Source organism: Chlorocebus sabaeus, chromosome 28, assembly GCF_047675955.1.
Source record: "Chlorocebus sabaeus isolate Y175 chromosome 28, mChlSab1.0.hap1, whole genome shotgun sequence".
Taxonomy (NCBI): Eukaryota; Metazoa; Chordata; class Mammalia; order Primates; family Cercopithecidae; genus Chlorocebus; species Chlorocebus sabaeus.
The window spans coordinates 13,128,347-13,141,500 of record NC_132931.1 but is presented as its reverse complement, the minus strand read 5'-3'; the positions used below and the strand labels follow the sequence as shown (position 1 = coordinate 13,141,500).

At 49.3% G+C, this 13,154-nt stretch overlaps 1 protein-coding gene across 2 annotated transcripts in view; it reads left to right on the top strand.

Moving 5' to 3' along the window:
* The window catches only part of TMEM225B (transmembrane protein 225B), a 45,990-nt gene extending 34,718 nt beyond the window's left edge, over nt 1-11,272 (top strand). For both annotated transcript variants that reach the window (XM_008018643.3, XM_073012784.1), the window contains exons 3-6: nt 3,693-3,903; nt 6,727-6,873; nt 7,660-7,797; nt 10,901-11,272. In XM_008018643.3, coding sequence (XP_008016834.2) covers nt 3,696-3,903; nt 6,727-6,873; nt 7,660-7,797; nt 10,901-11,073 — 666 coding nt within the window. In that variant the 5' untranslated portion in view covers nt 3,693-3,695 and the 3' untranslated portion in view covers nt 11,074-11,272. The remainder of the gene's footprint in view (nt 1-3,692; nt 3,904-6,726; nt 6,874-7,659; nt 7,798-10,900) is intronic.
* The last annotated feature ends 1,882 nt before the right edge of the window (nt 11,273-13,154 follow it).

The following is a 13,154-nucleotide window of genomic DNA, read 5'->3' as shown; positions in this document are numbered from 1 at the left end:
AGCTTAAGACACCCTAGGCAACATAGTGAGACCCCTGTCTCTACAAAAAATTAAAAAATTAGCTGGGCGTGGTGGCATGCACCTGTAGTCCCAGCTACTCATGAGGCTGAGGTAGGAGGATCACTTGTGCCCAGGAGGTTTAGCCTGGGTGACAGAGTGAGACCCTGTATCTAAAAACAAAAAATAATAAGGAAAGAAAGGGAAGAATTCAAGTTTTCAAGTGGGAAGAAGAGAAACTAGAGAACGTCAGAAAGGAAGAAAAGTACAAACATTTTCAAGTCACTCTGACAGCATTGAAGATAAACATGTGTTTACCCATTTATAACCAGTGTATTTGGGTGTGGGGGATACAGGAAGGGACCCACACCTCTGCCCTCTGCCATTAGGCTTGTTCAGCCATAGCCATCGGTAACTCTCAAAGATGCCCCCTTCCCTGGCTGCAGTGAGGGTCTGCATGGGGATTGGGTAGAGGCCCCAGTTCCTGCACTGAGCAAGGTTTCCACAGGGTGTGGGAGAAGAAGAGGGAAGCATGCTCACTCCAAGGGCCTTGTGCTCTCTACTTCCCAGGCACAGCTTGAAAACCGTGATGCTGCCAAGCCCAGCCTTGCACAGGCAAGAGTCCCCAGGCCTGGCTTTGGATAGGACTTGGAAAGAAAGGCTGTCATCTTGGGGTGCACCTCCCTTGTCACATCTTCCTATTACCTCCTGATGCCCCCTTTCTGCACTGCCAGGTAGCAAGGGTCATCATAGTGCCACCTGGAGGCCTCTGGCCAGGCTCACCCTCCCTGCAGCTCCAACCTCCCTGCTCCTTCCTTCCCTTCTTTCCTTCCTCCCTCCCTCCTTCCTTCCTCCCTCCCTCTCCCTCCCCTCCCCTTCCCTTCCCTCCTTCCCATTGATGGATAACTCTCATTCCTCAGAGCTGCCAGGCTCAGCACAGACAGAGGGGAAAGCAGATTCATTGAATCAATTTGTCCTGAAGTTGGGTGTGGCTTCCAGCCCCCTTCTCCCACAGGGATATCTGAATTTAAGAAGCCTGCCCTCCATCCCTGCCCTCCCAACTTTAACCAAGTACCTGAGTGCTCAGCACTGTGTTGGACACTTTGGTATGCGTTGTTTCATTTGGTCCTCTCAGTGGGCAGGTGTTGTATTCTTATTATTGGGCAGGTGTTATAATATATTCTTCCTTATCATTAGGCAGGTGTTATATCCTTCCTTTTCCACATGGGGAAAGCAAGGTCCTGAGACTCTGAGCAAGTTCCCCAAGATCACACAGCTAGGAAGTGATGAAGCTGAGACAAGACCAGCCAGCACTCACCCATCACGGTGTAACTACTCATTCAAAAGACGACATCTTTTGAAAATTTTTATTCTTTGAGCGACAAGGTCTTGCTTTGTTGCCCAGGCTGGAGTACAATGGCATGATCATAGCTCACTGCAGTCTCTAACTCCTGGGCTCAAGAGATCCTCCTGCCTCGTCCTCCCAAGTAGCTGGGAACTACAGACAGGCACATGCCCCCATGCCTGGCTAATTTTTAACAATTTCTTGTGGAGACTGGTCTGACTGTGTTGCCTAAGCTAGTCTCAAAACTCCTGAGTTCATGCGATCCTCCCGTGACAGCCTTCCAAAGTGCTGAGATTATAGGCATGAGCCACCAGTGACTGGCCACAAAAGAGACACCTCAGTGACAGATGGTGATGAAAGAGAAGATGGGTTTGGGGGAGGAACTCCACGTGATAGGAAGCCTTCACTGAGGGCCCGGGCTGCGGGAGGCTCGTATGAAACACCAGAACTCTTTGTAAAACTTCCTGTATGTACATGACCTGCTCATTTCTCAACATAGGCTCCTCCTGCCCAGATGGACCCCTCCACATCTAAACCCACAGTTCCTGTGGTCAGAAGGCCAGTCACTGAATAAGGGCACCTAAGGCTCTGGTCTGAATATCTCCCCTTGGTTCTCAGTCTGAAATCCCAAAAGGAAGACAGCTGACTGCAAAATAGGCTGGAGTTGTCCTTCTGATGGCCAGTAGAGGTGGCTGTTGATAGAACTGAAAGCTTAGGGCTGGGCGCGGTGGCTCACGTCTGCAATCCCAGCACTTTGGGAGGCTGAGGCGGATGGATCACCTGAGGTCAGGAGTTCGAGACCAGCCTGGCCAACATGGTGAAACCCCATCTCTACTAAAAATACAAAAATTAGCTGGGTGTGGTGGTGGACGTCTATAATCTCAGCTACTCAGGAGGCTGAGGCAGGAGAGTTGCTGGAACCCAGGAGGTGGAGGTTGCAGTGAGCCGAGATCATGTCATTGCACTCTAGCCTGGGCTGACAACAGCGAGACTCCATCTAAAAAAAAAAAAAAAAAAGGCCGGGCGTGGTGGCTCAAGCCTGTAATCCCAGCACTTTGGGAGGCCGAGACGGGCTGATCACGAGGTCAGGAGATTGAGACCATCCTGGCTAACACGGTGAAACCCCGTCTCTACTAAAAAATGCAAAAAAGTAGCCGGGCAAGGTGGCCGACGCCTGTAGTCCCAGCTACTCGGGAGGCTGAGGCAGGAGAATGGCGTGAACCCGGGAGGTGGAGCTTGCGGTGAGCTGAGATCTGGCCGCTGCACTCCAGCCTGGGCGACAGAGCGAGACTCTGTCTCAAAATAAATAAATAAATAAATAAATAAATAAATAAATAAATAAATAAAAAGAAAGCTTAGAACTTCAGTTTTTAAAAATTTTTAAAATTATTTAAGTTAATTTTTTTTTTTTTTTTTTGAGGCAGGGTCTTGCTCTGTCACACAGGCTGGAGGACAGTGGTGTGATCATGGTTCACTGCAGCCTTGACCTTCCTGGGCTTAGGCGATCCTCTCACCTCAGTCTTCTGAGTAGCTGGGACTACAGGCATGCACCACCATGCCTGGCTAATTTTTGGTAGAGACAGGGTTTCGCCATGTTGCCCAGGCTGTTCTTAAACTCCTGGACTCAAGCCATCCACCTGTCTCAGCCTCCCAAAGTGGTGGGATTGCAGGTGTGAGCCACCGCACCCAGCTGCAAGTTGAGAACTTTGAAGCTGAAGAGGCCTTGTGAATGGCCCAGGTCAACCTCCTCACTTTACCAGAGGAAGAAATTGGAGCTCAGAGGGGGAACCTGACATGCCCAAGATCACCTAGTGACTTAGCGACAGAAACATTTTATGCAATTTTTTTTTTTTTTTTTTTTTTTTTTTTTTTTGAGACGGAGTCTCGCTCTGTCTCCCAGGCTGGAGTGCAGTGGCCGGATCTCTGCTCACTGCAAGCTCCGCCTCCCGGGTTCACGCCATTCTCCTGCCTCAGCCTCCCGAGTAGCTGGGACTACAGGCGCCCGCCACCTCGCCCGGCTAGTTTTTTGTATTTTTTTAGTAGAGACGGGGTTTCACCGGGTTAGCCAGGATGGTCTCGATCTCCTGACCTCGTGATCCGCCCGTCTCGGCCTCCCAAAGTGCTGGGATTACAGGCTTGAGCCACCGCGCCCGGCCTTTTTTTTTTTTTTTTTTGTCTGCTGCAGAGGTGTGTAGGCTGTAAAGTTAAGCAAAGAAATCATCATTTACTGAGCTTCACATATGGGCCATACACAGCACTGACACTTCCCCACCTGTCATCTCCTTCCCTCTGTGCTGCAGGAGAATTTGGGTCGGTGTCCCACCTCCGTGATCACTTTTCTCTTACACAGGTGATGCTGATGTTAGAGGACAAGGACATGAAGGGATTCTCCTGGGCCATAGTCCCAGCCTTAACCTCCCTAGGCTACCTGCTTATCCTGGTGGTCTCCATCTATCCCTTCTGGGTGCGACTGACGAACGAGGAGTCCCACGAAGTCTTTTTCAGTGGCCTATTTGAGAACTGCTTCCATGTCAAATGCTGGAAGCCTCGACCCTTATCCAGTAAGGAGGGATGGAGGTGGGGAGGGGAGCGAGGGGGACGGGGCCAGTGTCGGGACAGAGGTGAGGGGTGAAAGAACAGAGTGGGAGCAGAGAGGACAAAATCCTATTAGCTCAGGGCTGGATGCAGTGGCTTGTGCCTGTAATCCCAGCACTTTGGGAGGCCGAAGCGAGAGGACTGCTTGAGACCAGCCTGGGCAACATAGCCAAACCCTGTTGCTACAAAAATGAAAAAATTAGCTAAGCATGGTGGCATGTGCCTGTAGTCCCAGCTACTCAAAAAGCTGAGGTTGGAGGGCTCCCACTTGAGCCCAGGAGTTCAAGGCTGCAGTGAGCTGTGATCGCGCCACAGAATTCCAGCCTGGGAGTGAGAGTGAGGCCCTGTCTTAAAAAAACAAAACAAAACAAAAAAAACCCAACCAATCAACAAACAAAAAAACACGTACAAAAAATTAACCAGGCTTGGTTAACCCAAGGGTAGACTCTGGGATATCTGGGACTTCAACAGCAACTTTGACTCCTTGTCCCACTGCCAGCTGCCCACCTCTACCAGCTCAGGAGGGTATACAAACTCATTTTCACATGGGTCTGCATCATGCCAGCAGTCAGAGAACAAATCACCCTGTTACCAGACTCTGGCTCTGCTAATTTTGGTCTGTTTCACTACTCTGGTTGTTGTTGTCGCTCTTTTTTGTTTTGTTTTGTTTTTTTGAGACAGAGTCTTGCTCTGTCGCCCAGGCTGGAGTGCAGTGGCCCGATCTCTGCTCACTGCAAGCTCCACCTCCCAGGTTCATGCCATTCTCCTGCCTCAGCCTCCCGAGTAGCTGGGACTACAGGCACCCGCCACCATGCCCGGCTAATTTTTTTTGTATTGTTAGTAGAGACGGGGTTTCACCGTGTTAGCCAGCATGGTCTTGATCTCCTGACCTCATGATCCGCCCGCCTCGGCCTCCCAAAGTGCTGGGATTACAGGCATGAGCCACCGCGCCCGGCCTGTTGTTGCTTTTAGAGATGGGGCCTCACTCTGTTGCCCAGGCTGAAGTGCAGTGGCATGACCATGGCTCACTGCAGCCTCCAACTCCTGATCCTCCTGCTTCAGCCTCATGAGTAGTTGGGACTACATGTGCTCACCATAGCTCCCAGCTAATTTTTAAATTTTATGTTTTGTGAAAAACAGGATCTCGCTCTGTCACCCAGGCTGGTGTGATCATAGCTTACTGGAGCCTCCAACTCTTGAGTTCAAGCGATCCTCCTACCTTAGCCTCCTGAGTAGTTAGGACTACAGGTGCGCACCACAGCTCCCAGCTAATTTTTTAATTTTAGGTTTTGTAAAAACAAGATCTTGCTCTGTCACGCAGGCTGGTGTGATCATAGCTCACTGCAGCCTCCACCTCCTCAGCTCAAGTGATCCTCCTGCCTCAGCCTCCCAAGTAGCTGGGACTACAGGTGTGCCCCACCATGCCCAACTTTTTAAAATTTCTTGTAGAGATAGGGTCTTATTATGTGGCCCAGGCTGGTCTCCAACTCCTGGCCTCAGGCAATCCTCCCACGTCAGCCTCCCAAAGTGTTGAGATTGTAGGTGTGAACCATTGCACCCAGTCTCACTCCTATTAACTAGGAAAATTAAATAGGGGTGTGGCGATTCCTTCGGAGTTCAGAACATTTTGACCTCACAAAGTTCTGATTTTCCACAGGTGAATTATTTCAGGGTAACCAATACAGGTGTGATTCTTCACATTTGCACATGCAACAAATTTTATCACAAGAGTTTGATTTTGTGTTGCTTTTTAAAACCACCATTTTCCCCTAGTGGATGATACATGGTTTGGTACAACCAAATTCACAAAATAACATTTGTTGGCTGGGCGCCGTGGCTCAAGCCTGTAATCACAGCACTTTGGGAGGCCGAGACGGGCGGATCACAAGGTCAGGAGATCGAGACCATCCTGGCTAACACGGTGAAACCCCGTCTCTACTAAAAAAATACAAAAAAACTAGCCGGGTAAGGTGGCGGGCGCCTGTAGTCCCAGCTACTCGGGAGGCTGAGGCAGGAGAATGGCATAAACCCGGGAGGTGGAGCTTGCAGTGAGCCGAGATCCGGCCACTGCACGCCAGCCTGGGCGACAGAGTGAGACTCCGTCTCAAAAAAACAAAACAAAACAAAACAAAACAAAACAAAAAACATTTGTTAAGGCCAGGCACGGTGGCTCACGCCTGTCATCCCAGCACTTTGAGAGGCCAAGATGGGAGGATCGCTGGAGCCCAGGAGGTTGAGGCTGCAGTGACCTATGATGGTGCCACTGCACTCTAGCTTGGGTGACAGACCAAGACCCTGTTTCTACAAAACAAAAATAAAAAAATTAGCCAGGTGTGGTGGTGCATGTCTATGGTCCCGGCTACTCTGGAAGCTGAAGCAGGAGGATTGTTTGGTCAGCCTGCAGAGTAGCTGGGACCATAGACATGCACTTCAAACTGTGAGGTCGAAGTTACAGTGAGCTGAGATCACACCACCACACTCCAGCCGGGATGATAGAGTGAGACCCTGTTGCAAAAAAAGAAAAAAAATTATTAAGAACTGGTGATTTCAGTGTCTGACATTGTCAATTTAATTTTTTTCATATATTTCTATGTCATTGGGAATCAAATTGTGGGACCAGAGCATTCTTGGGGCCAAGTGGCATGGTCACAACCTTGGTCCCAAGGCCATGCTTTGGGATCCAAGGGTGGTGGAGGCTCCGGGGGCCAGCCCTGCCCAGGCTCTGCGGGACTCTGTCCTTTTTCGGGTCAGGGTTCCCAGCTTCAGCCCCACTTTTCCCTCCCCTGCAGTTTACATCCTCCTCGGCCGGGTTTTCCTGCTGTCTGCAGTTTTCCTGGCTTTCCTCACCACCTTCATCATGGTGCCCTTTGAATCCAAGTTCTTCCCGAGGACCTGGAAGCAAAACTTTGTGTTAGCCTTCGTCAGCTTCTTCACAGGTGTGGAATAGCTAGGTGATCCCTGACCTTTGCTAGTGCCTGGGGAGGAGTCCAGAGAAAGAGGGTTGCTCAGTCTCTGTGATGTCAAAAGAGGCATAATTTTTCTTTTTAGGGACAGGGTCTCACTCTGTTGCCCAGGCTGGAGTGCAGTGGTGTGATCACAGCTCACTGCAGCCTCAACCTCCTGGGCTAAAGTGATCCTCCCACCTCAGCCTCCCAAGCAGATGGGACTCCAGGCATGTGCCACCATGCCTGGCTAACTTAAACATTTTTTTTTTTTGTAGAGATGTGGATCTCGCTATGTTGCCCAGACTGGCCTTGAACCCCTGGTGTCAAGTGGTACTCCTGCCTCAGCCTCCCAATTGCTGAGATTACAGGCATGAGCCACTGCACCCGGCCCCTTTTGACATTGATAAAGGGTGACCCAGGCTCCACCCTGAGAGGCTCCCAGGCAAATGGTGGACGTCGAGCACATGCAGTGGGAAAATGGGGTTGCATTTAATCCAAAGTGTTGCACCCAGAGGGTGCAACCTGAAGTGAGCTAAGGGCAGATGAAGAGGGTGCTAGGAAAGGGAGTTCTGATGATGGTTCCCTGCAAGTTGAAGCACATAGGTTTGAAGATGAGTCAGAAAGGAGGGAGGGACAGGCATCTGGGTGGGAGTTTTTTTTTTTCAGAGAGGGGGCAAGGAGGAAGGAGCCTCCAGGCAGGAGCCACAGGGGGTGAAGTTTGGAGGGAAGGTGGGCAGCATGGGAGGAGAGTGAGAGTGCCTCCCTGTGACCCTGCAGGGGCCTGTGCCTTCCTGGCTTTGGTGCTGCATGCCCTGGAGATCCAGGCTCTGCGGATGAAGCTCAGCCCCCTGCAGTTCTCCGTGCTATGGCCTTACTACGTGCTGGGCTTTGGCATCTTTCTGTTCATAGTGGCTGGTGAGTGTCCAGGGAACAGTGCCCTGCTTCTTGTCCTTGGTCTGGATTTAGGAACCTGTCTTGTGGAGGCCTTCCCTTTGGATTTTCTAGAGTTGCACTGCTCCAAACTGCAGCCACCTGCTAGACGTGGCTATTTAACTTTCATTAATTAAAACAGTTATTAGCCGGGTGTGGTGGCTCACGCCTGTAATCCCAGCACTTCGGGAGGCTGAGATGGGTGGATCACTTGAGGCCAGGAGTTTGAGACCAGCCTGGCCAACATGGTGAAACCCTGTCTCTACTAGAAATACAAAAATTAGCTGGGTGTGGTGGCACATGCCTGCAATCCCAGCTACTTGGGAGGCTGAGGCAGGAGAATTGCTTGAACCCAGGAGGCAGAGGTTTTAGTGAGCCGAGATTACACCGCTGCACTCTAGCCTGGGTGACAAAGCAAGACTCCATCTCTAAAATGAAATAAAAAGTGACGAATTCAGTTCCTCAGCCATACTAGCCATATCACCAGTGTTCAATAACCACATATATCCAGTGGCTATTGGACACTGTCATGTTGGACAGTGCAGACAGAGAAATTTCCTTCTCTGCAGAACGTTCTACTGGACAGCACTGCTCTGGAGCTTCAACCCCATACTTGGCCTTCTCGTTCTTATCCTTCTTGACTTAGAACTAAACTCCTTCAAATTTTTACAGTCTCCCTTCCACCATCCTGGTTGCTTCGGCTATCTATTCCTGTCTCTACCTTTTTTTTTTTTTTTTTTTTTAAGAGACAGGGTCTTGCTTTGTTGCCCAAGTTGGAGTGCAGTGGTTCAACTGCAGCCTCCAACTCCTGGGCTCAAGTGATCCTCTTGCCTCAGCCTTTTGAATCACTGAAACTACAGGCATGTGCCACCATGGCCAGCTAGTTTAAAAATATATATATATATACACACACACACACATATGTATATACACATACATATATATGTATGTGTATATATGGCCACGTGCGCTGGCTCACGCCTGTAATCCCAGCACTTTGGGAGGCTGAGGCAGGTGGACCACCTGAGGTTAGGAGTTCAAGACCAGCCTGGCCAACATGGGGAAACCCCATTTCTACTAAAAATACAAAAATTAGCTGGACATGGTGGCGTGTGCCTGTAATCCCAGCTACTCAGTAGGCTGAAGCAGGTGAATTGCTTGAACCCAGGAGGTGGAGGTTGTGGTGAGCGGAGATCTCACCACTGCACTCCAGCCTGGGCAACAGCGGGACTCCATCTCAAAAAACAAAACAGAACAAAAAGCAGCAACAACAACAACAACAACAAACCCCACATATTTATTTTTGTTTTTTTTATTTCTTATTTTCCCCATCACCAAATAGTTACAATATTTTATATTTTAACCTTTTAATTCCATTTTTTCATGATTTCCATGAACTCTTTGAAATTCCCTCACATTTTATTTAAAATTTTTGTGGCTTTTAGTGGGAGAGTAGTCTGCTATAATGATGAAAATATAAGTTGTCTTTTATCTTAGTCTTCATCTTAACACAGCATTGATCATTCACTCAGGATATCTCCATTTATTCTTTTTTTTTTTTTTCCTGAGACGGAATCTTGCTCTGTCACCCAGGCTGGAGTGCAGTGGTGTGATCTCGGCTCACTGCAACCTCCATCTCCTGGGTTCAAGCAATTCTGCCTCAGCCTCCCGAGTAGCTGGGACTACAGGCGCACATCACCATGCCCGGCTAATTTTTATATTTTTAGTAGAGACAGGGGTTTCACCGTGTTGGCCAGGCTGGTCTCGAACTCCCGACCTTGTGATATGCCCGCCTCAGCCTCCCAAAGTGCTCAGATTACAGGCATGAGCCACCGTGCCTGGCCATTTGTTCTGTCGCCCAGGCTGGAGTGTAGCGGCGGATCTCAGCTCACTGCAAGCTCCGCCTCTGGGGTTCCCGCCATTCTCCTGCCTCAGCCTCCTGAGTAGCTGGGACTACAGGCGCCCGCCACCACGCCCGGCTAATTTTTTGTATTTTTAGTAGAGACGGGGTTTCACTGTGTTAGCCAGGATGGTCTCGATCTCCTGACCTTGTGATCCGCCCACCTTGGCCTCCCAAAGTGCTGGGATTACAGGCTGAGCCACCACGCCCGGCCTATTTGTTCTTTTTTCTTTTTTTTTTTTTTTTTTTTTGAGACGGAGTCTCGCTGTCGCCCAGGCTGGAGTGCAGTGGCGCAATCTCGGCTCACTGCAAGCTCCGCCTCCCGGGTTCACGCCATTCTCCTGCCTCAGCCTCCCGAGTAGCTGGGACTACAGGCGCCCGCCACTGCGCCCGGTTAATTTTTTTCTATTTTTTAGTAGAGACGGTGTTTCACCATGGTCTCGATCTCCTGACCTTGTGATCCGCCCGCCTCGGCCTCCCAAAGTGCTGGGATTACAGGCGTGAGCCACCGCGCCCGGCCTATTTGTTCTTTTTTCAAAGGGACAAGGTCTTGCTCTGTCGCCCAGGCTGGAGGGCAGTGGTGTGATCATACCTCACTGCACCCTTGACCTCCCGGGCTCAAGTGATCCTCCTGCCTCAGCCTCCCAAGTAGCTGGGGCTTCAGGCTCATGCTATCATGCCTGGCTAATTTTATTTTTTTTTGTAGACACAAGGTCTTGCTATGTTGCCCATGATGAGTCTCGAATTCCTGGGCTCAAAAGACCCTCCTGCCTTGGCTTCCCAAAGCACTGGAATTATAGGCGTGAACTACCATGTCCATCCCTCATTTGTTCTTATTCATGTCAGTTGTCTATCTTTTACTTCACTGAAGGTCTTGAGTTGGGCCTGGGTTTTGTGTTGGAACTTCCTTTCTCTAAACCCTAGTTGTTTTTTTTTCACCCATTAAGGGACTACATGATTGCTGAGATGTCCTTCTAGGTGTTGACCATGGGTCTGTGATTTTATACATGTATTTATATTTCTTGTCCTTTGATGCATCCTGTCTGGAATCTCTCTCTGTAATACCCTAGACTGGGTGGCGGGGGTGCAGAATGAGGGAGGGTGGGTCTGGAGCTAGAGGGACCTGACCTCCAGGGCGTGGAGCTCTGGACTCTCTCTGACCTAACCCAAACCTTGGCTGTTCCCTAGGTACCATCTGCCTCGCTCAAGAAATGGCCTGCCCTTGCTGGCACTTGTTGTCCACTTCCCAGAGGATGAAGGAGGACCACGGGAGCCTGTACCTGGACAATCTGGAGAGTTTGGGAGTAGAACTGAGTTCAGTACAAAAGGAGACACAGGTGATGGGAGAAACAGTCATCTAGTCCATGACACGGCTTCTCTACCCTTCTTCAAGCCATGTGAGTGCACACATGTAGCTGTTTGTAGCCCTCCCCACCTTCTCTGCCAGCATCTGTGCCTTTGAGGAGCTTCTTGCATGTCAGATCAACCCTCCACCTCCCCATACTCACAGCAATTCTATCTTGCTTGTATGTGAAATTTGCTAAAAGTCCTTTCAACTCTTCTGAGCTTCCTGAGTGACATTTTTGCAGGGATTTTCAATAAAAAGAAGGGCTACTTTGTTCATCCATACCTCAAAAACAAAGCCTGCAGGGCAGGAGGGGAGGGAGGAATATTACAAGATAACCAAGTGAAATGGGATTTTGCAAAACAGAAACTGTACAGAATACAGAATATACTCGGGAGAATGACAACTATCTGGGCTGGTGGTACAGGGGTAAAATAATTTACCAAGACAGTAGTAGATAAAGAAAGGCAGATTTATTAAAGGAAGTATAAAAGTACGTTGCCAGGCTGGGCACGGTGGCTCATGCCTATAATCCCAGCACTTTGGGAGCTGAGGCGGGCAGATCACCTGAGGTCAGGAGTTTAAGACCAGTCTGATCAACATGGAGAAACCCTGTCTCTATTAAAAATACAAAATTAGCTGGGCGTGGTGGTGCATGCCTGTAATCCTAGCTACTTGGGAGACTGAGGCAGGAGAATCGCTTGAACCCAGGAGATGGAGGCTGCGGTGAGCTGAGATTGCGCCATTGCACTCCAGCCTGGGCAACAAGAGCGAAATTCCATCTCAAAAAAAAAAAAAAAAAAAAAAAGTACATTGCCAGGGAGCAACAGGCAGAACCAGCAGAAAAGGAGCTGACTGTAAGGAAACAAAGACTTGCTGGAGATTTGATGGCATACTGTTTATGCTGTATGCTGAAGAGGGCTTTGTGCAGTACTGATAATGCCAACGTTGCAGTGAGCTAACTTGCAGGTGTCTGGTGATAGTCTGGGCACAGGAAGATTGTGAGTTATTTGCACAGGAGGGTTCGTGTCCTGGACCATGAAGAAAGGCAGACTTGTAGCTTATCTGCTTCTTCTTTTTGCTTTCCCCTCCTCCCGCCAACCTGACTCCTTTTCCACAATTAGGACTGCACATTATATCTGGCATTCCATCATTTTCCTATAGCCAGAGGCCTCCCGAGTGCTCCTCCAGTGTGCTCCATTCACTGCCCTATGGTGCTTACATCATGGGGAGCACTCAGCCTCCCAGCAAAATGGGTGTAGCTGGGAAGAACACATGCTTGGGGCAGTGGGGCAGCTAGAACAGCGATACAAGCCCTCCACTGGCTTCATCTCTGTATTATTCTGTTTTCACGCTGCTGATGAAGACCTATCCGAGACTGGGTAATTTATCAAGAAAAAGAGGTTTAATTGATTCACGGTACCACATGGCTCGGGGTGCGGGGGTGCTCACAATCATGGCGGAAGGCAAAAGGCATGTCTTACATGGTGGCAGACAAGAGATAATGAGAACCAAGCAAAAAGGGAAACCTCGTATAAAACCATCAGATCTCGTGAGACTTATTCACTACCACAAGAACAATAGGGGGAAACCACCCCCATGATCCAATTATATTCCACTGGGTCCCTCCCACAACACGTGGGAATTATGAGAGCTACAAATTCAAGATGAGATCTGGGTGGGGACAAAGCCAAACCATATGAATCTCCATCCTTCATCTCAAAGATACCACCTATCAATGGCTTCCCACTTCTCTCTCCAAAAAACAGATGTGCAGAAAAAGCTCTTAGCACTTAAGCAGTGCAACTTCTAAAGCAAGTGCAGGGAGCTGTGGATGTCTTTTGGGAGAGAAGATGCCATGGACATGGCTAGAGTCACGTGGACTCCATAGTGATTAAATAGCATTCACTGAAGGTGAACTCATGTGGTGCACCTTGGAGTACAAAGAGATTTCAGAATTTGTCCCTGTTCCTACAGGCAAACACCCAAGCAGAGGAACTAAGACATACACACTTGAACAACCAACAGTCACTAGGTGCTTTAGTTAATTTTTTTGGAATTTCTCTTTTTCTTTTCTTTTCTTTTTCTTTCTTTTTT